Below are 24,189 nucleotides of genomic sequence, written 5' to 3'. Positions count from 1 at the left end.
AAAGCTGTAATATTGTTTATTAAATATTGCATAATGAGGCAATCACAGCAGTAAATAGTGTTTTAAATTCATTGTAATTAACAGCACTGCAAATAAACAAAAACAAACAAAAAAATGCTAAATTCGCCTCTGCATACAGACCACAAAGTAATAATTATACATTAAACATCTCAGGTGTCATCTCACACTCTTGAATAACTCCTGATTGTGGTAACGAACTCAGTAATTGTCTCCTGTGACACACTAAAACGTACTTTTAAAAGTCCTTAAAAATTAACATGTTTACCTCAAGGCAAAAACTAAAATAAATAAATAAAACGAGGCACAGTTCAATGAAGCCATGAGACAGAAAGGCATTTCAATCCCAACACAGTGTCAGAATCACTCGTTCAGTCATATGAGACGGCCTGTGTTACGCAAATCTCTGTGCTTTCCTAATATTCTTCATTTAATATAAACTGTAATATTCATAGAGGTTGCTGTAACTTTGATCACTTTCATTAATTTTACTTTACATATTTACAACTCTGACAGAATAGGAAAACAGTGAATTTCAACTGTGTTCACATCCAAGTTAAAAGTTTCTCAGAGCACTACATTCAGATATGCTACGCTATCTTATAACGGTTCGAAAGGCCAAAACATCATATTCAACAGAGATCACATATGCGTCTTTGAATTCCTTGTTAAGCTTCTATGTGATTACTTCTTGACAAAGGTTTTAGCAACAACCACTGGTTTAAAAAATGAAAAATATATCTTTAAATGACTCATTTCTGTCCAAATGATCTTTTCCTAAGAGTCTCAGACGACCCTCGTGCTCTCTAGCAGCACATTCTGTGGCATTATATGGAATGGATCTTATAAAACTAAAGGGGAGATTCAAAAAGACACAATTTCATCTGAAGAAATCCAAACATATATCTTCAAATTTGCAATTCTACTTCTTAAAAGGAAGCAAAAGCAAATCTACAACCTGGAGTAGATGTGAACTGCATTCAGTTAAGGAAGACCACAAGCTAATCAATGGAGACTACCTAACTAAATGAACACAGCAGTCCACATGTAGCATCCTCTACTGTGAATGGCACTTGAAAATGAGGTACAGCAATCTTATATGGATCATCATTTCCCAACATGCAACCATATTACAAGTCATAACACTATGTAAATGTCACTGTCAAATGGTACCTGGGTTAAGATGTTATCAAGGCTTGTTATCAGAGGTAAATACTGCGCCTCAGACTCGTAATACACTCTTCAGAACAACCCATTCAAAAATGGATGACTGAAAGAGCAAAATATGCACTACTCAGGCAAATAAATAGTATGTTTTGAGGCAGAGCATCTGTTTAGTGGGGTTTAGTTGTAGCCCTTCACCTCACTATATTAAATTACGTTTAAAGCTTAAAGATTGTTTTTTTTTGCTACCAATTAAAAAGCTTGTTAGATCTGGAGTTTCTAGAGTCGGTCACTCCATCGTAATCTTATGAACAGAAATTTGGTAACATTTTACAACAAGGTTTTATTTGTTAACAATAGTTGCTCATAGTTAGCTCATGTTAACTAATGCATTCAAATAAATAATAATAATTTGTCACATTTATATAGCACTTTTCTCTATACTCAGAGCACAAAGTTACTCTTTTCGAAGGACATCTTAGGATTTTTACGCCCACACAAAGTCAGAACCTTGGTTTAACGTCTCATCCAATTATCAAATGTTAACAAATCAGACCTTACTTTAAAGTGTTACCATAATCTTGTATGTTATTATAATCTGAGAGTACAGTAATTGCTTTGATGTTATCCTCCTTAATATGACCAACACTGATTTACATCATTTTGATGTCTACAAATAGCTTTGCTTGGATTTGCAAATACTGATGTTGTTGTCTCATCCTTTGAGCCCTCATCGGAATAGAAATTTACATCATACTCTTTATGAAAGTATGATAAAAAAAGCTCCATAAATATGCATTTTTTTATACAATGGGAGTGTAAATTGTAATTTAAACACTTTTCAAAATAGCTAAACCTAACTTCTATGATCCTTTCACAGCTTCTCTGACCTGTAACCCTTAATACGGACACCTTCAGGTGCTTTCAATACACTGTCATCTCTAACGGTCACACTCAAAGTCCATCAAACATTTATAGCAAAAATAAATAGTAGTATTTCATGTTTTTCAGTAATGTCAGGTATGTGATGAAGTTGTACTTCAGTACCATTCGCAGCTGTAAACTTAAACTGATATACTTCATATTAATGGCTTTTAGCGGAGTCTGATCATTTTCAAAAAGCAAAAACATTGTATTCTTCTAAATCCTTCAACAAATGCTGCCACTGTAGTACAGTTGAACAGCATGTTCTTCGCTGACATGCCGCACACCTTACTGATCACATACCTGGACATTCATCTGGGAAAGACCAAATTTTGCAGGGGAGAAAGTCTTAATTTGACGTCCCAAACGGATCAGGCTGTTTAAGCATAGTGTTAGAATCTCTTCATACAAACCATCATTTCTTCAAAAGTATCGTGTCACAAATTAACAGCTTTCACATAGTTTCCTGGGAAAGTGCCGAACTGTTTTGTCCTCTTGGATGTACCTGCACAAAGAATCCAGTGCATACTTAAGAGTCTGGGTACAAATTAAAGGAAAACATACAACTCCAGAACAGAGCTATACAATATATACATATATGTGGATTTAGTATGGGAGAGATGATTTAATGGAGAATCGATGCAATGATCAATGACACATACCCACAAACCAGCCATCATCACATTTCTCCATGACACTGACCAGGTCTCCTTCCTGCAGCTCCAGCTCATCTTCATTCTGAGGCATGTAATTGTACAGAGCCTGAAATCTACAGCGGAACACAACACATCATTACACACATGGAAAGGGAGGAGGTAGTAAACTACAGCACAAATCACATTATTGACTAAATGTAAAGCCTTGTTTAGTCTTTCAGTTTAGTTGAAAAAGAAATAAAGTTGATTGGCTTAAATTAAAAACACTGAACACAATTTTGTCTGTCTGACACAGTTGGTTTTATAATGTCACACTGCACACTTGACAGCTCATAAAAAGTTGACACACTCCACAGCTGCAGTACATGAAATAATGCTTAATAGATTTGTACATAAAACAAGGCAAAAAAAAAAAAAAGTCAATTTGTCACGTCACTAGTGATTTTGTTCAAAAAATGTTACAAAGAATTAAATATCCAATAAATGCAATTTTTTTTCAATTTCAACATCAACAAATCCCGAAAAAAAATGCATCAGGGTTTTCAAAAAAATATTAAACAGTACATCTGTTTTAAACATTGATAATAATAAGAAATGTTTATTGAGCACCAAATCAGCAAATGAGAATGCTTTCAGAGGAATCATGTGACACTGAAGACTGGAGAAATTTTGAGGAAAATTCAGCTTTGCCATAAATTACATTTGAAAATACATTAAAATAGAAAACACTTATTTTAAATTTCAATAATATTTCACAATATTCCTGTTCATTACTGATTTTTGATAATAAAAAATTGCAGGGACATGGTGATGGTTAAAAAATGAGCTGCGAGGAAAATAGTTTTTTAATGCTTTTGCATTATCTCACAGAATTTTGCGTTCCCTTGATACATTTTGAGTTTGCCCATAAAACTTTTGAAACTGAAATAATATGAGGCAGGCACTAGGTTTCAGTGCAGTTTCTTTAATTTTGCAAGAGAACGCAAATGTTTTGCAAGAAGTGCAAAAGTGAACACAAAAGCATTACTACGTAATTTTCCCTCCTATCTCATAATATTTTCTCTGTACATAAGAGACATCTTTTTTCTTTTCTTTTTTTAAATGAAACCCAAACTTTTGCACGGTACTGTATATACTTTAACTTAACTTAAATTTAACTCAAACTTGACTTAGAAGCTTGTATTGAACACTGTTCTTTGAGTTGCTACTATAATCTAAAATGCTTTAAATGGGAGCTTGTAGAAAAAAAAAAAGTCTTGACTTGAAGACTAAAATTTTAATATCTAGCATTTAACAATTCAAAACCTCCTAAAATAACTAATCCGTAAATAAGGTTTAACAGTGTTGTTGAGAATTACTGAGGGATGTCCTACATTTTTTAAAGTGCAGGTAAGTGAAAACTACAGGTGCATGGATAGAGAAACACACTGAGGTAGATCATACTTACATCCCACAGCTCATGCGTCCAGGCTCAGGACTGCTGCTCTGGGACAGGGGTTGCTGGGAAATGATGAGAGAGTGTTTACCGGGAGGAGGCAGGAGTCGGTGGGCAGAGTCTATAGGGCGTGACAAAGTGCTGCAGTACCTCACTGAGGTCTCTGCAATATTCATGATCTCATTACACACTGCCTCCTATTGGTGGAAGAGGGTCAGCCCCAAAAGGTGGCCACAAACCAGGAAGTGGTGTCAGTCATTCAGATGGAAAATTGAGTTTGAGGAAGGGGCAGTGTGGTTAGAGAAGATAGTAACAGGGCAGAAAGAAGGGAATGTCCATTAATACCAGGAAAGCCGGAAAGGATGGTAGTGTCCAGAGGATAAGCATGGAAGAGTAAGACAACAGAGTGAGTGCATGTGGAAGGAGCGGAACATACGCCACAATCATACAGGACAGGCTTACTTGCAGGGTACGGAGATTTGTCATGCATTACATGGGTGAGTTTAAGGATTAGATATCACATAAGATTAAACACTGAGATGAGCCTTGTGATTGACTGTTATGTGTATCACAAGGACCAATCAATACAGAATATGAAATAGCTCATATTCATCATTCATGTTCAATCAATACGGATGACATCAAGAAATAAGTATGTGCAAAAAGCAGTATGTGCATTTAAGAGTGATCTTCATGAAAGTTAATTTACCGTGAATGAATTGGCATTCATATTGTTGTCTTGAATGTCAAACAGCATGACAGGACTTCTTGAAGATCTCCCGTAATATTCTACATCATTTCTTAATGGCTGTGGGGCAAAAAAAAGAGCATGAATTAAATTATCTGCCTTTTTTAATATGTCTGCGCACAATGATTCATGTTCATCCATGAGGTGTGGGTTCAAATGTGAAATTTGGACAAACAGCAGTATGGTTGCCACTTGAACAGTCCATTATTATTTGCAGAGGACTGCAGTACATCAAGCAGATAAAGGACTGGAATAACCCTGTGAGTTAGTAGCAGTCACCACATTTCCTATGAAACTTCAATCAAACAGCGTGACATCATGCTGGGATGCTCCCTCTAGTGGAAATGGTCCTTAGGATGCCAGTAAGAATTTTTTTTTGTTTTTTAAACAAGTCTATTATGCTCACCAAGACTGCATTTTAATTTAAAATTTCACTTTAAAATAACTATTTCTGTTTTCATATCTTTTAAAATGTAATTTATTCCTGTGATGGCAAAGCAGCGTTTATTTAAAATAGAAATCATTTGTAACAGTGTAAACTTGTCAATTTAAATCAATTTAATGCCTCCTTGCTTAATAAAAATATTAATTTCTTTTAAAAATCATACTGACACTCTTTATAACCTAATACATATTTGTCATTTGAACGCAGATAAAAAATGCAAGAGTTCTTCAAACAATTACACAGAATTAACCAACTACTATTAATATAAATCAGGGCTGTCGAACAATATGTTTTTGATTAATTGCATTGTATGCTTAATTCAATCACAATTAATCACATACATCAACATTTGCTAAAAAAAAAAAACAGCCTCAAAATACATAATTAAATAGACAAATACAGAAAGTGCCTTCAGAAATCAAAATATTATTTGTTATTATCAAAGAATTTAACCCTTTCACTCGCCTGACAATCCTTTTTCCAATCAAAATTTTCAATCTGCCATTAGATTTAGGGGTCCTTGTTTTATTTCAATGTGCACACTCTATAGATTTGTATCAGACATGCATTATTTCATAATAGCAACATAAACAAAAAATATCAACATCCAAGCTTCATGCTAATCATGTTAGAGGTACATGCAGCAGTTCCTTTTCATCTGTGTTTCTCTCAATAACGTGGAAGCCTCAAATGTGTGATTGAAACTCACTAGCACAACCAGAAGGGTCAGATATAATTTCCTATTTCAGCCTGTTAGATCTACAACTCGTGCCGATGTAAACAGTGACCTCCTTTGAGCTTAGGCATCATAGGATGGGCACCTTTAACAAACACACCACACCATGCAGAAGATACCTCTGCTGGGCTATTGTTCCTGCTGTAAAGAGCCTTGCGGAGGCTGCCAACCCTGTCTACTTCAGCCCCATCCCCTTCCTGAAACTCCTGATCCAGCCTGTTGACCCCAGTAAGCCAACCCTCAAGCCCAGCACCCCCACAGGGACTCAGGCTGCGGGACAGGCGGGGAGAGGGTGGAGAAAGGAGGAAGTCCTCGCCTTGAGGTGGAGTGAAGGTGAGGAACGGGGTGGCCGAGCAGGGCCGGGGTGGATAGGGCGGGGGTAAAGGAGATGTGGAAGGAGAAGCCATGGGGGAGACGCAGTAGGGGCTGCCGCTGATGGGAGGCACGGGACTGGCTGACATGGAAGGGGGCAGATATTCGCCCAAGCGGTATGAAGCACTTGGCAGAGGGGGGAGGGGTGGGGTGGGTGCGGCGGGGGGGCTGCTGCTGACTCCGCCCACAGTGAGAGAAATCCACTCGTTAGAGATGGCGTGGACTTCGGGGGAGATCGAGCGGCGGGGAGACCGCGGCAGAGGGAGAGGGGAGGTGGTGAGCCGATTACGAATGGGCTTTTTGGAGGACAAGGCCGGGTATCAGGAGAAATGAGAGGAAACAATAAAGAGGAAGGAGGAAATGGAGAGGTGAAACAGTGAGAACAACTTTACGAGATAATGAATAAACAAAAAAAAATTGGGAAAATGAAAACAGTTGAAAGAAAATGATCCAAGAGCCACGACTTTTGTTAGGTCTTTACCTGTGGAGAGGCATTAGTGCTCCGGTGAGGTGACTGGCTGATAGGGGGATCAGGGTAGTCCACTCCATTTTTCACTCGGGGTCTCTTGTGCACCTCTATGTAGGTGATGGGGAAGATGCCCTGCCGGTTAGTGCCAGAAATTTTGCCTTCATACCAGTTCTCATCTACTCTGCGAATCAGTATAATACGCTCCCCCTACAGGCAGACAAAGTAACACAGACAAAACACACACATTTAAGTATTATTTTTTCTTTTATATATTTATTTATTTATATATGTGACCCTGGACCACAAAACCTTAAGTCGCTGGGGTATATTTGTAGCAATAGCCAAAAATACACTTTATGGGTCAAAAATATCCATTTTTCTTTTATGCCAAAAATCATTAGGATATTAAGTAAAGATCATGTTCCATGAAGATATTTAGTGAATTTCCTACCATAAATATATCAAAACTAAATATGCATGGCTAAGAATTTAATTTGGACAACTTTAAAGGTGATTTTCTCAGTATTTTGATTTTTTTTTTTTTTGCGTCCTCAGATTCCAGATTTTCATATAGTTGTATCTCGGCCAAATATTGTCTGATAAACCATGCATCAAAGGAAAGCTTATTTATTCAGCTTTCAGATGATGCATAAATCTAAATTTCGACTGGTTTTGTGGTCCAGGGTCACATATATCGTTCAAAAGTTTGGGGTTAGTAAGAAAGTTATACTTTTATTCTGCAAGGATGCATTAAATTGATCAAATTTGACAGACATTTATGATTTTACAGATTTATATTTCAAATAATTGCTGTTCTTTTGAACTTTCTAGTCCAAATGAAAAAATACTATAGTAATTTATAGTAAATACTATAGTGTTTTTGAACCATACTATACTAAAGTGTATTATACCGTATATTATAGTATTTCCAACACTTTGTTAATGAATGCTACAGCATACTGCAGTAGTAACTATAGTGAACTGATAAACTGTAATAAATACTGTAGCATAGCCTACTTTAGTTTTTACTACAGTAAACTGTAGTGTAGTGTATTGTAGTATAATATACCCTATAGTTGTAGAGAACATAGTAAGTGATTTGTTTATAATACTACAGTTGTTATATTACCACAGCAACTATAGAATTACCACAACAAATTAATTCAAGTACTTTACTATAGTATGGTTAAAAAACACTATAGTATTTACTATAAATTACTATAGTATTTTTTCATGTGGGAAGTTTTTTGAAAATAATGAAAATAAATAATAAAGAAATAGTTTCCTCACAAAAATATTAAGTAGTGTATATGTATATAAAGCATCATCAGTTAACACACACACACACACATTTGAAATGGTGTGAGTGCAGTGTTCTTTGGTATTTCAGTAGAACTAGTCTTTTTCTGACTAATTTACCTGAAATAAAGTCTGCAAGGTAAAGTCTGCTTAGATATGTGTATGTCCAGATGTGACTCAACATTCATATTTAATCATCTTCTTGCTGAATTGCTTATAGTCACTGCTGTCTCTGTATAGCACATTTTATTCAGCTGGCTGGTGACAAATCTGTCCTGAATTTTTGGGGTAATTTGCAGTGTAAAAAATGTTTTTTAGAAGAATTAAAACTTATCTTCATTTATTTTTTTTCCTCTTCCATAACATGTTTCTGAAAGCTTTCTGCTCAGCTTGTTTCATCACACTTTAAGTGTGTTTGGCTTCACATTCAGCTCAGTAAATAATAATAAATAATAATAGAATGCATGACGTTGAAGGATTACTCCAAGAGGTAGTTTTCTAAACTAAGCATATACATATAATAATAATCTCTCTAGTTCTTGTTGCTCGCATATAAGTAGTGGTACACTACGTGTGGTTAAGGTTGTCGACTCCTAGACTACTAAAGCATAAGCTTTATTAAATTGCTGAAACAATACCTTTCTGAAAGACATTTCAACAGCAGTGTCACCAGTGAAATTGAATCGAGCAATAGCCTCTCCGTACTCCAACACCTGGACCGGAGCACTCTTTATGGGCTGAGCCTTTTCTGTAGGGGGCAAGATCTGAAGAAACAGCATTACAGACGAGAAGTTACTGCACACTCAGAAACCCTATAAATAAAAAATATAATATTAAAGGATAAAGAAAATGTACCTCAATGTAGCTACGTGGAAAAATCCCAACTCTCCCATGATGCTCTCCCTCAAACCAGTTCTGATCAACCTGCCGGTAGATGTATACAATATCTCCCTTTTGAAATGGTAGTTCCCTGATAAAGGGGAAGGAAAATGTGGTTAGATTTTTGATGTAGTATTCTAAATTTGCCATGCTGTTATTAACAAACACTTATTATGATCTTATTAACATCCTTCGATATGAATTGTGAGACACTTACTTTAAACTTTCTGCTCTGAAGTCAAATCGAGCCAGAGCAGGAGTCCTCTGCAGACAACAACAGACCATTCGCATTATTTCACAGTACTGCATTCAGTACAGCAACTCTCTTTGTTACACAAAAAGACAGGAAGCATCAAACAATATCCTTTAAAGCATAAAATAGAAACTATGTCACCTCTATATTTTTTCTCTTCTCTTTCTCATTAATAACCAGCAGGTCACCGAAGCGGTCATTAGTAATGAACTGTTGATGAGTCACAACCAGCCCAGCATGTCTCCGGGCAGCGGTATCTGCCTCTTCCTGCTCTCGCTTTAACCGTCTCTGCTCTTCCAGAATTTTCTTTAAAAAGAAACAGGCATTTAATTCATAAAGAGAGTGGTTTATGCCTATTATAGATTTAACACTTTGTATAACAGCAAAATAAGTCTCCATAAAACATCCTTTAAAATCCACATGCCCATCATTATTAATATATATACACAAGTATGTATTCCTAAACTTCTTAAAACCCTGAATGTAAAATTAATAATATAGATATAAAATAGCATAAAAAAATTGTTGATCGTTTATGTTTCTCCTATTTTCCAGGTAAAAATGTCACCCTTAATACACCCTTAAAACAAGATACATTTATAAAATTAAGTAAATAAGATTTTATTTATTTTTTTAGAGAAAATTTTGAATCATTCTTTTTTTTTTTTTTTTTTTTTTACTGTTTTATGATCAAACCTCAATAATATTGTCATTGGGGCAGACAATTCTACTTAATTTCAAGATATACTCTTTGAAAACAAGTCATATTATCAATGTTCTTTCACAAACAAAATCTATCAAAAAATTTAAAAATGATCTTGTTTTAAGGATGTTTACATGTTGTTCATGGAAAAAACATAAACATACTGATTAAGAAAATGATTTGTTTGTGGTGGGAAGATAATGTCAAAACAAATGGCACCTCTTTATCTCCGTAGCGTTTCCGGACTGCCTCGTCTGAGTTTTCTCCATGATCTCCTTGGCTTAATGGATGTGAGGAATCGGATTCTGTTTGAAAAAACACAGGATTCACTTTCTGCTGCCATGATAAGCAAAATTACACAAAGACAGAGTAAGTGCCATGATTCAAATCTGTCTTGGCTCAAGCATTGCACAATACTTAATATTTCTGAAATGCCCATTTATACAGAGCTTTGAAAGAGTCAATGAGGATGATATAGACACTCTGGAGAGAACACCAAAACAACAAAAGAAGGTAAATAAAATACATATCTAAATTATATGAACATACAATGGCTTACACATTTTAGAGTTTACAATTGCAATATTTTATTAATGTATGTATTTTGAGATCTGCAGGATAAGCATAAGCCATGGTCTGTCAAAATAAAAGGATGCATGCATCGGAAAAAAAGTATGGTAAAAATACACAACATTCAGACATTGTTTTAAAAAATGTCTAGTGTAATATGTATACTGCAATTTTGAAAATCAAAACTTAAGACACAAACATGTAATTATAACCAAGTAAAAAATAAAAGTGAAAACAGACTCATGCTAGGGTTACACTATTTTGTGGAATATGACTTTTTTATTTCAAATCAAATCTACGAAGCTGTAATTTACAAGGCTTTGCAGTAAGATAAAATTTCTATGCATAAGAAACACTGTTAAATGCCTGATTAATGTACATACTGTATCTGTTCAGGAATAACATGGGAGGCCTGATTATTTTCTCAAGATGACAAAAAGCTAAATGACAAGTGGGGGAATCCCGTGCCAAAATTCCTCTCAGTTTTCAACTCTTATCATTGGGAGGATGAAAACAGAACTTCTGGTATGCAGTAATAAATGATAATGGATCAAAGTAAGGCACAGGAGTATCCTGTAACTTCTAAAAATGATGAGCATATAGAGACTGATGCAGATTCTATCACTGTAATCTGACTGAGTGCAACGGTCATTTTACACAAGTAAAAATTAGGTAACACTTTACAATAAGGTTCCATCAGTTAACATTAGTTATACTACGGGGCCGTTGAATGCTTGAATCTGATTGGCTGACGAACGTTCTGAGGTGTGCAATTATTTTCAGGGAAACGCACGGCGAACGTAGTTCCAGGCAGCTTTCTTGACCGCATTACAGTTCCATATCACTTCGCATCGTTGTCAGCGCTGCCCTGACGATTTTATCAGTTAGCCTAGTGTAGCAACTTAAAGGCTACACATGACATTTCTCACTAGCGAGGTAATAACAGCGCTGCATCTTAAAGCAGACTTACAGTTTAGAGACGGTGCTTCAGAACACTGTTGAGGGACACACAGAGGTAGCCTAATTCATACAAGCTCTCTCTCTCTCTCTCTCTCTCTCTCTCTCTCTCTGTTTCTCTTTCTCTGTGTCGCTGTCTCTCTCGCTCTCTTTCTAATAACTTCATTATTAACTGCATTAGTCTGCTATCAACGGCTCAAGCCTCCATTGCCAGCTTTAAAATGACGTTTTGGAACTAGCAAAAGAGTCGTTGGATGAGATGCGGAAGAAATAATCCTACTCACAATAGCGATTTAAGTAGAAAAACCGGACGAATCCCTTGAAATATATAATCTGATCGATGTCTTGAGGTGTGGCAACCGTAGTATAAGCGGAATAATTGACTCCGGACCGTTGAATTATTAGAAAAATAATGCACACCCGAGGTGTAACGGCCACTCCGCTTCGCGTCGTGGCCGCATCACCACCTCGGGTGTGCATTATTTTTCTAATAATTCAACGGCCCGTCGTCAATTATTCCTTACTTAATGTATTAACTAACATGAACAAACAATGAACAATACATTTATTGCAGTATTTATTCATCTTTGTTAATGTTAGTTAGGCTAATGAAAATACAATTGTTCATTGTTAGTTCATGTTAATTCACAGATCATTAACTAATGTTAACAAGCACAACATTTCATTTTATTACTGAAGATTAATCAATGCTGTTTAAGTATTGATCATTCTTAGTTCATGTTAACTAAAGTAGTTAACTAGTGTTAACTAATGAACCTTATTGTAAAGTGTTATAATCTATGACTATAAGTCAAAGTTTTATATTATACTACTGTTTATGATTCGATTACATAATTCTCAATGTTTCATGGGATGCATAGATCATTCCCTCACAAAACAAATTAAGTACAGTCTTGACATTTTGTCTGAATTTCAAATACCGTTTTGCTTAAAATAAAAAATTTGCTTAAACTTTAATGAACAATGTTTTGAAATCCTTTTGGAAAAACAATTCTGAAAACAAGGCAGCATGATAGGCTCTTTTTAAAGTATGATATTGGTTTGTTGCTAATTCTGGATAGTATGTTAAAAAGGTAATGAAAAAAGTGGAAGTCTGAGAATAAAAAAAGTGACATGACACACTTTTACACTACACAACAGAAATGGATCATATGCCAATAATATGCTGGTTACAAACCACACAAAGTCAGCACACGGCAGAAATGGAAAAAGTAAAGTCACTCGGTGAAAGCAGACAGGAGAAAGAAAGGCTGGAGGAAGATGAGTGATCACAGACATTGTCATGCCCGGACATGAGTGTAGACAATCTGACACTCATGACACTCTCAATATAGCCACCTTCAGAGTGATCTTTACTGGCTTCTGAGCCCTCCACATCCATGAGGTCATCCGAGTTGCACCCCTCACAGGGAGAGCTGTTTCCATTACTGAGCCTCTCCAGTACCTCCAAAGAGGACAGGCGCTGGGGAATCACAGGCTTCAGCTTGGCCGAGATGACATCTCCGCTAATAGGCTTCATGGCAGAGAGAGCGCAAGTCTTTTTGGCCTGTTGACTGTGTAGGGACCTCCGTAAGGAGAAAGGCGCTGGTCCCATCAGAAGCAAGTTCCTGGGGGGAGTGCACTTCTTCTCCTGCTGGGTGTTGGCCTGTTGGCGCTCGTGCCTGAGGATTGTGGTGAAACGTGTGTAGGAAGCCGGGCAGGTGCCTTTACACTTGCTTTGTTTGGTGTGGAAGGGGAAGTGGTCGTGGTGATGGTGACCTGTGGGTTCTGAGGTACCGCCGGATGGCGTCTCTTTGGCAGGATCATGAATACAACTGTTTTTCTCTTCCGATCTGCCCTCATTTAGACCCAGAGGGAAGTAAGTTCTTGAGGTGTTCGGGCACTCGTCCGATACACAAGCTTCCTCTTTGGGGGTCTGGGCCTCTGTATTCATGGCTGAACAGTCCTCAGGCCCTGGCATGACTAGAGTCTCAGCTGACAGAGCGGACTGGAGGAAGCAGGTCGGCGCAGGGCTGTGGGGCGGACTTGGGTTACTAGGGAGTATGGGCATTGAGGCGGAGCGAGTGGGCGCAGAGTTCGAATGCTGAATGATGCGCTCAAACTCCATCACCCGAAACGTGACAGCATCCCGGGGGATGATCTCAGTCCTCTCCATGGTAATGTCGTCCCCCGGCTTCTCAAAAAAGGAAGCCAGGCAACGGACACTACCGTGGGGGCTGGAGCCCAGAGAGCTCGGCCTCTGAATGTTGTGCATGTTCCGATAGAGGGTGGAAAACTCGTCTGTGCTCCTCACAGATCCCACAACAGGTCCATTTTTATGCAGGTTGACCTTGCAATCTGAATTTAACCTGTGATCGGCATCTGTTGTATCTCCATTGCGTGAGCCACAAGCCTCATGATGCAGATCCTCGCAGCTGTGCGATTTAGGCCGCTGTTGTGTCGGCTCAGTCCGTCTTTCCAGGCTACCATCGGTAGAGGGCGATAGCTTGGGTTTAAACTTGGAGGGAAGGATTTGAGGGATGCAGGCTTTGGCAGCGGACAAGGACTTTTTAGTTTTATATTGAGAAGCTAGTGCATTAGTGGCAAGAACTGAGTGAGTATTTACAGAAGAGCAGGGTGAAATCATACAGCCATTCCCACCTTTATAATCCACTGGCAGGCATGCAGGGTAACAGAACAAACAGTGAATTAGATTATACTCATAACAAGCAAAGACACAATAGTACCACACAACTGGAAAATAATGAAAGAAGTGTCACATCAATTTCTAAATAAATATTCAAAACAAAGAATATTTTGTCAGTACAATTATCAAGAGCATTCAAAAAGGTTCTTCTCTGAATTGAATTATGTACTAAAGCCTGAGGGTAATACATTGGGATTTCTTTCCCAAACCAACTGCAAAAAAGAAAAATATTTTTCTGACAAGGCTGACTATCTACACAACACTGAAACTAATACTAATCCCTAACTCTACCCTATACCCTAACCTAGCATATGGTAGGACATCCTGATAGATAAAAGAGATACTGTCACAACTGGATAATGGGATCCATCCGTGATTTTTCTAAACTCTAAATCCATGAAGTCTGAACTTTTCTTGACAGGTGACTGCATGATGGAGTTGACCAAGGAAATCAGCAGTTGGGAGGGGTTTGCGCCTAACATGTCAATGACAATTTATATGGATATTAATATTCCATTGAAAGGCTAGTTTCATCATTTAACAGCTAATATATATACTGTGTGTGAATATATATATATATATATATATATATATATATAACATTAAATATAATCTAAAAATAACTAAAAACAAATTTAACAACTTAAACATTACTTACACTAAAACATAAATCTGGGGGACTGTTAAAGGCATTAATAAATCAATAACAACTAGAGACTTCTTGCAAACTGCAAAAACAAACAAACAAAATATTCAATGAGAAAGGCTTCAGTGTATCAGAGTTTAAATGACATAATTAAGTGCTAGTATAGTAAAATAAAGAAAAGTAATTATTTCTGTTAACTTACAATTGTCAATGAATTGAAATACCACAAAAGTGCCAACTGGAACATCTCTTGCAGCATGCATGTGTCTCCCTTGGAAATACCCGCATGTGACTGGCTCAATAGCTCTTTTATGTTTAAAAACTGTTTTAGAGACATATACACTGAAAGAGAGTATCTAAAATTTATTTAGCAATGGCTCTTCTGTTCTGACTTCCAGTAAGTTCCTCAGTCCAACCAAATGCATCATTTGTTTCCTCTTGTCAAGGTTTGTCCAAATGTGCCAATATTATTTTCCCTCTGACCTATCACAGGCTCCCCCAAACCGCACCAAGACAGGCACTTACTCCCAATGTGGTCATAAACTCATGTAAGCACTACTTGAGTGCTCTACAAGTCTTGGGATTTCTCACCAAAGAAACCTCAAGTGTGCTGTGATGTTACCAACTGCTATCCACAGGAATTACAGCCAGAATGTTAATAGATATTTACAGTGCATTACCAAAAATGCTGCAGGACTTGATAGTAAGGGGAAACAGGGAAACGTTGCAAGCTAGAATCAAACTCACATCATTTGGATTAACATCATAGCTCAATAGTTTCAATTTTTATACTCAGTTATGAATTAGAAACATACCTTTATGAAGTGTCACACATGACTCAACAACAAGATACATGACTGCATTGTATGTTCTGTATTCAAAACATGTTGTCTTGGAAATTCAAAGCAGGCAGAAACAAGAGTTAATAAAAGATCTTCACACAGTGATCAACAAAGCCCCTGTCTAAACATGTGGATCATGTTAACTATCAACGTATACAGTCATCATCAACCCTTTTCGCCCCCCGCCAACCCGAACGGCCCATCCTCTGGGTCAAATGTGCTAGCATTCCATTCATGACCTCACTCTGACAGCTGACCCTTCATACCTGACCACCCTTGATAATACTGCATGTTTATCTCCTCTGCAGGGCGAGTGTCTACCATCAAATACGCCTATTAATCTCTACGTCCATCCCCTTTCCTCTCTGTCCACACCATGGCCCACTTCTAAAGCAGTTGGAAACCCAACTGAGCCAAACCTCATGAGCTCATTCTGTCTAACAGACCGGTGTAGAGAGAATGACTAAAGGTCAAACTGGACATCTGTTATGGTTCAACTGTAAAAAATGGCCAGCTTTAACAAAGCACAGAAAGACAAATGAGCTGTGTTATTTGTGTGATATTGTGAAGGAAGGAAGGAATGTGGAAAACGCTGATGAAAAAGGGGCTCAACGGGCAACTAATGGATCGGATTTACAATAGCACGATGTGATTTCGATTATCAATCCTTAAATCAAAATCATTTCAAACCTGAATAACATTTGAATCTCAATAAATGTAAGTAAAACAGCCTGGAAGCCTACCTTTAGAAGAAGTGCTGGGGTGGCGCTTGTTAAGCGCTCTCAGGCCCTGCAGTGGGATGTCGCCGCCCTCCAGGACACTCTTGTAAATGTGCCGATCACATTCCAGAGCTGCCTGCCCACTGGCAGACAAGCTGTCCTTTTTCTCCACTTCACCGTTGCCTGCTTTACAGGCTGAGCTGGGAACAAATAGAGATATGAGGCTGTGACTCACATATTTCATCATCTTCACACGACATGTCTGAATAGAACAGAATGCTAGTGCCACGTTTACTCGATATGAAAAGAAAATGCTAATTATTAAATCAGATATAGAAATAGAAACAAATTGGAAATAGAAAAACTATAGAAATACTATATTACAGAAAAAATAATATAAAATCTGCAAAAGTACTTTGCACTGCACTGAAGATTTATTAAGGCAAGGCAAGTTTATTTATATAGCACATTTCATACACAGTGGTAATTCAAAGTGCTTTACATAAAAGAAAGTGAAATAGACATTAAAATCAATAAAAACATGGAAATAAAAATAATAAAAACAAGGAATTTTAAAATGATATAGAAAATGATTTAAAATAAATTTAAAGAAAATGATTATACATAAAATGTATTGCAGTCAGTTCGGACATATAGCACAGTGCTCATTCAACAAATGCACAGTTAAACAGATGAGTTTTGAGTCTTGATTTAAATGTGGCTAATGTTTTAGCACATCTGATCTCTTCTGGAAGCTGGTTCCAACTGCAGGCCGCATAATAGCTAAACGCAGACTCCCCTTGTTTTGTGTGAATCCTTGGTATTTCTAACTGACTCGATCCTAATGATCTGAGTGGTCTGTTTGGTTTATATTCAGTGAGCATATCAGCAATGTATTTAGGTCCTAGGCCATTGAGTGACTTATAAACGAGTAAAAGTACTTTAAAATCAATCCTAAATGTAACTGGAAGCCAGTGTAAGGACCTGAGGACTGGTGTGATATGCTCAGATTTTCTGGTTCTAGTCAGAATCCTGGCAGCATTGTTCTGGATGAGCTGCAGTTGTCTAATGGTCTTCTTGGGAAGGCCGGTGAGGAGACCATTACAGTAATCCACCCTGCTGGTGATAAAGGCATGAACAAGTTTCTCCAAGTCTTGATTGGAAACAAAACATCTAATTCTTGCAATATTTTTGAGATGATAGTATGCTGATTTAGTTATTGCTTTGACATGACTACTGAAACTAAGGTCTGTCTCCAGAATCACCCCAAGATTTCTGACTTGATTTTTAGTTGTTTGACCCCTAGAGTCAAGGTATGCATTCACCTTGAGAACTTCATCTTTGTTTCCAAATGCAATGATTTCAGTTTTCTCCTTGTTTAACTGAAGAAAGTTCTGGCACATCCAACTGTTAATTTCATCAATGCATTGGCAGAGGGAGTCAATGGGGCTGTAGTCATTTGGAGATAAGGCTAGGTAAATCTGGGTCATCAGCATAGCTGTGATAGGCAATTTGGTTCTTCCTCATTATCTGACTTAGTGGGAGCATATACAGGTTAAACAAGAGCGGTGCAAGAATTGAGCCTTGTGGGACTCCACATGTCATGGCCGTCCACTTAGACTTATGCTCTCCTATACTCACATAATAACCTCTCCCTTCTAAGTATGACCTGAACCATTTGAGTGCCATCCCAGAAAGCCCAACCCAGTTTTCCAGTCTCTCTAAAAGTATGTTATGATCGACAGTGTCAAACGCAGCACTAAGATCTAGTAGTACCAGCACTGATATTTTGCCAGAATCAGAATTGACGCGAATATCATTTATTATCTTAATGAGTGCTGTCTCTGTGCTGTGATGTGCTCGGAAACCAGATTGAAAATTGTCCGTTATTTTAGCTCAATTTGTATACCTGCTCATACTTTTGGGGAAAAAACATTAATATATATATATATATATATATATATATATATTCATGGCCAAAAATATCGGCACCCTTGGTAAATATGATCAAAGAAGGCTGTGAAAATTTATCTGCATTGTTAATCCTTTTGATCTTTTAAATTCACAAAATATCTAACTTTTCATTGGATAATAAGAATTTAAAATGGGGGGGAAATATCATTATGAAATAATTTTTTTTCTCTAATACACATTGGCCAAAATTAACGGCATCCTTTTATTCAATACTTTTTTGCTTTGTTTTGTGCTCAGTGACCCATTTTTGTGTTGTTTTTGAGGTTTGTGTTTGGATTATTATATGATTGGAAGATCCAAACATGGCCCATTATAAGATTTCTAACAGAGTCAGTCACTTATTGATTTTTTTTATCTGTTGGTATTTGATAGAATCCATGATGTCATGTATCTAAACAAGATATCCAGGACCTCCAGCAGAAATATAGGCCTACAACATCAAAAATACAGCAGTATATTTCATTGTACACATGGGGTACTTTTTATCCCTGTGTTCTCCAAACCCATCTTGAGTGTTTGCTGATAAAAAGCTCATTTTTTTGTGAATATTTTTCCAATTTCCAAAATATATACTGTATGTGTGTGCATTTATATATAGATAATAAATATACACAGCACACACACACATATTATGTAAACAAAAACTTTTATTTTGGATGTGATTAATCGCAATTAATTGTTTGACAGCACTAAAATATATATATATATATATATATATATATATATATATGTTATATGTATGCTTTAATTTGATAAATACTCACATTATTTTATAAATTTAAAACAAATACTTCATGATTGGAAAAAATTAAACTATGACAAACAAACAAAAAAGTGAAAAATTATTATTATATGCTTCAAATAAATAAATATTCACATTATTTTACAAATAAAAATAAAAAATAAATAAATAGAATTAATTCCTGACTGAAAAATATATGATTATTAATTTTACTTGTAGGCCAAACAATTTAAAACAGTCTGCAAAGTTTTTAGCCAGCCTGTGTTTGCTCTTTGATATAGATGAGACAGCACCAACTGCTCTGGCCCTTATCACAACATTCCTCAGAGGCCTGTGTGACATCCTTTAAAAAACATACTTGAAGCTTTCCATATGTAGCAGTTAGTCATTTAAACCTACAGTATGTGCCTACAGGAAACCGTCCAGAAGTTTTTAGGGATGCACAGCTTTAATAAGTTGTCTTGTGTCAGGTCTTCCCATATAATGAGCTGTAGTCACGCTGTATAATTATTACATGTTGGTATAGGAAAAACTGAATTATTTCATGCTTACTTATCAAATGTCACTGTGCTGTATGCAATAAAGTAATAAAACAGCCTGTCTAGAGTTCAGTAAGGCCTTGTTATGTTTCACCAGACTATTCTCTGCTGAAAAACAAAAATGTATGATGGTCTCACAGTCTGATCAGCTTACAAGTGCTCAAAACACTGAACCAGACCAGTCTAAAAAAAGACCTTAAATAGTTTTTTCAGCAGGGTTAACACAACAGACTCACATGGGCTACATGCTAAGTGATTTGGTAGGGAATTTTAACCATGACAAAGATTTTAAATGCACAGACAATGGTCCTACACATCGGCAGCTCTGTTTTGAGAGAATCATATTAACAGTTACTACTCACCGTGCCAATGAAATCCTAAGGGCCCTAGCATACTTTCCTACTTTTTCATATTTGGAAACAAAAAAATACCCATTATTCAATAAAAATGATGTGTGCGAACAAGACACTGTTTTTGTGACTCCAGTGTTATGAATTATTCCATTATACTGTACACATAATAAAGTCTCCATGAATGACATCACTCCAGGGATGCATCAGATGCTTTCCGCTGGAGAAGTGTGAGATGAACACACGTCATTCCAGACGCCACTGGCTCCAAACTCAGGAACCTGAGCAGCTGCCTGACAACTGCTGGAGCTGAGATGGTCTTACCAGATTTATCTGACTATTGGTAAAGTTGAGTAAAGTATTTTCATGCTGTTCGGCTCCTTTTCAAGGATCTGTTAGCCATAAAGCAGAACTATGTTTCTCTCAGGGTTACACTTACACAGGGTTTGTCTCTCACACATTCCTCAAGTCATGAGAGCATATTTTCGGTTTAGTGTTTTGGCTGAACACTAGTTGGCCTCCTGGTTTATAACTGAACCATGTGGCTTTTGATAAAACAAAAAACTCCACATCCAAACATCAAAAAGATCCACACACCAAAGAGAAGACTGTTTGGCTAAAACCATGTGCCAGAGATTCTTAAGAGAAATGTAAGTACCACAAAAGATTAATTCATTCATTCGTAAGTTTTGGCAAAGGAAGCAAAGAAAAATGTTAAACTGTTTTAACTGATGAAAATGTTTACTGTTCAAATCCCCAGTTATTTTTTAAAGAATGCTTTTTACATGACATTAAATTGATTGTATTTTGGTTAGGCATGCTTTAGATAATACTTCAGATGTTTCTCCTGCAAATATTCACATTAAGAATAAAATGTTCTACCCAGAGCACATAAAAATATTTGGAGAACTCTGTAACTTCAAGCTTCAAAATCATTAAAAAAGAAAGAAAATGAATAAGGAAATAAGCTAAATAAATAAATCTAAAATAATCATAATATAAAAATTCTTCTTCTATTTTAACACTATTTTTTAATATCCCTTCCTATTCTAGCTTGTACTATTCTGGAAATTTTTTTGAAGCTTTATATTGCTAACACTTCTCATGTTATGGCCTCCTTAAAATTACTTGTTTTTGTATAACAATGCTTTGGATAACAGTGTCTGCTAAATTAATAAATGTAAATTAATTAATGTATTCTTTGTAAATCATGTTTTTTTTTTTTTATTAATGGTTAAAGTTGTTATTAATACAATTTTAAAAACCTGTTCAAATGTAAAATTTAAAAAGTATCTTAAAAGCATCATTTAAAGACATAATATTGCTGTTGTGAAGGTGTTATCACGTAAATTCCCCATTTCAGGGAAAGAGATCATTAAAAAAAATGACACTTCACTTTCACAAACAGCACATTACGGGGATTTCTCCTAACAGAATGGGTGGAAGTACAAGGTGCCTTATCTTTCTTAAAAATACATCCAGGCTTTATTTTCAGACACTAGTTTCAGCACGAAACAAATCATCACACTATCTAATGCCTCTCCTCCAACAAGCCCCCTCCACAAACGCACGCACGCAAAAATACATCACACGAACACATACAGCCTGTATAGCAAATGGTCGTTCAGGAAACAGAAGAAAGGAAACGAGGGAAATCTCCAGAGCCCCGTGACAGCTCTGCCTGAGAATAGATGGCAGGAGAGCAAGACAGACACACAAACACACCCACATACAACAAGGGCTTCAGAAAATGGTGGAGAGGAACATTTGTGAGGGGAAAAAAAGAACATGGACTTACTATTGCTGTAGGTCGGAAGATGTTTCCAAGGGGCTGAAAGAGGGGGCACTCTGCAACAAACCAAACAAAGAAGTCATTGATAGCTCCAAAGGCTCGACTCTCTGGCAGCTGGAAAGGGAGAAGGCGCATTAGTCAGTCAGGCTTGCGAACGTCTGCCACGTCCAAATCTCTGAAACTCTTAGGTCCTCCAGACAAAGCAGAGCGTGGAGAAGTAAGCAAGTATTTTGGCCTGCATGCAAGTTAGGGGGGAAAACAAGCGACTGGGAGCGAGGGGTGGGATTAGCAGGGGCTGTGAGGGGCGCCCATTTTGGGAGGGGGCTGTCAGTGCTTCCACCAATCAGCTGCTGTCTCTCACCGAGGCTCTCTTTTGTCTTTTATTGAGTCACTCTCATTACTGTCCGGCCAGACAGGGAGACAATTAACCAGCTGGTGCAGGAAGCAGGCCAAATTACATGGGCAGACACACACACACACAAATAGATTTACACACATATATTAAGAATATCACGAGTGTCAGATCGAACATGCTGTACAAAAATCACAGGCCAATATTAATAGTACATCAAAGGAAGTTCACATAACGGGAATCCAGTGCTGGGTAGCAACTGATTACATGTAATCCAATTACGTAATCAGATTCCAAACATTAAGTACTTCGATTATATTACATTTGAAAATGCTTAAAATCAGATTACATTTTTTTTATTAAATTATTAAATATTCACATATTATTTTAAAATAATGATTTATCTGAATTCCCTGTGAGATTTCATTTTTAAATGTTATAATTTAACACCAGTTCTCTCGGTTCTCTGATGTTGGTTAATGGTCACACTGACATGCAGGTAAACAAATTAAATATTTATATTTTTAGTGTTCAGGTAAGCAATATTTATTTTTCTTTAAGTTGACATTTTTATGACTTAATTAAATAGCTTTTGATAAATTCACTAACCCCCTGCGGTTACCTCACAAACCCCAGTTTGGGAAACCATGACATTTAATGCACTTTACACTGTTGATCATTAAAAAATAATAATGTGGTACACAAAAATCCTATTCAAATCTATGTGATCAACAAGTTAGGTCAAAAGTAGTTAAAAGTAGTCCGATTATATCATCTAAAATGTGTAATGTAATGGATTACTTTACTGACTACAATTTCCATCATGTAATTCGTAATCAGTAACAGACTACAATTTATAAGTAATCTACCCAGCACTGTGTGCGTCAAGCCAATAAGGAGAGTGGCTGTTATTGCCGGGCAGCAACTCCCGACGGCAGATCAGAGAGAGCCATTCGCTGGGACGGCCTGTAGCCCCCCTTGCATTTTGAATGGTTTGCAGGCGTCTAAGTTTAGGCTGCTGTTTCTGTTGCTTTTCCCCAAGTGCACGTCACAGATGGTAAAAATAGCGTGACAGCACACCTCCAAAGAAAAAAAAGCACAAGTGGTGTTTGCAAATACGATTGCACAATCCCAGCCTACCGCTGTCCCTTCAGAGGCATGCCACATGCGTGCCAGCACCCCACGACCCCCTCTTGTGACCGACAGAAGAAAAGTTCAACTCCTGACCGCAACATGTTCATTCCATTGGTTGCTGGGGTAAAGAGGATCACGAATAACCTTCGCGAATGAATACAGGCTTTGTGCGAGAATATCGTTCTATTTATACAGCGTCATGTGGTAGAAGTTTTGTTTCCTGAGGAACACCCAGTGATATAACAAGCCGCTATTACGTGTGCAAAGCGACCTCCAGTATTTTTGTCCCTTTTTTTTCTTTCTTCCCATTTTTCGTCTTTCTAAAAAACAGCGGCACAGCATCCCAAGAGGCTTTCGCACGAGACTTGGCACAGATGTGAAGAATAAGCAAACAGGAAGCATGCATGAAAGCCTTATCTGAAGTGGCACGCATCTTAATCTAAATACTTGTGACAGCCAGTACAATATCTTAGTGTGATGCAGCTGTTGAGATAAGATGATAAGAAAGTGAAATTATGCAATTAAGTATAATATAAACACTCTTACTGGCATTATAAAGCCCTGTATACTGTATCTGACAGCACGTGTTTTTAAAATAGTATGGTATAAATACCATGTAAACAGACTAAAAAGATTATTCTGTTAATCTTTAACTGTGAGGAGGACTAAAGGAAAGAACTGTTATAAGTGAGATTTAAGCTGAGTACTTGACATTCCTGACATGACCCACGGAGACGGTGGGTGAAAGTGACGTGCACAGTATG

General features: G+C 37.1%; 1 protein-coding gene across 12 annotated transcripts in view; it reads right to left on the bottom strand.

Annotated features, from left to right (window-relative positions):
* LOC306882615 (sorbin and SH3 domain-containing protein 1-like) overlaps positions 1-24,189 on the bottom strand; it is a 56,643-nt gene continuing 32,454 nt past the window's right edge. For 8 of the 12 annotated variants that reach the window (XM_079437354.1, XM_079437359.1, XM_079437350.1 and 5 more), the window contains 13 exons: positions 21,946-21,995; positions 16,567-16,742; positions 10,321-10,406; positions 9,540-9,704; positions 9,363-9,409; positions 9,122-9,236; positions 8,905-9,030; positions 6,980-7,174; positions 6,246-6,794; positions 4,907-5,005; positions 4,210-4,262; positions 2,769-2,875; positions 1-2,611 (listed from right to left, as the gene is read on the bottom strand). In XM_079437354.1, the coding sequence (XP_079293480.1) occupies positions 2,544-2,611; positions 2,769-2,875; positions 4,210-4,262; positions 4,907-5,005; positions 6,246-6,794; positions 6,980-7,174; positions 8,905-9,030; positions 9,122-9,236; positions 9,363-9,409; positions 9,540-9,704; positions 10,321-10,406; positions 16,567-16,742; positions 21,946-21,995 (1,836 nt within the window). In that variant the 3' untranslated portion in view covers positions 1-2,543. The remainder of the gene's footprint in view (positions 2,612-2,768; positions 2,876-4,209; positions 4,263-4,906; positions 5,006-6,245; positions 6,795-6,979; positions 7,175-8,904; positions 9,031-9,121; positions 9,237-9,362; positions 9,410-9,539; positions 9,705-10,320; positions 10,407-16,566; positions 16,743-21,945; positions 21,996-24,189) is intronic. The other 4 variants (XM_079437357.1, XM_079437352.1, XM_079437351.1 and 1 more) reach the window with 2 other exon arrangements.

This window comes from Barbus barbus (assembly GCF_936440315.1).
Source record: "Barbus barbus genome assembly, chromosome: 16".
NCBI classification, from domain to species: Eukaryota; Metazoa; Chordata; class Actinopteri; order Cypriniformes; family Cyprinidae; genus Barbus; species Barbus barbus.
This window is presented reverse-complemented; position numbering and strand designations above follow the sequence as displayed.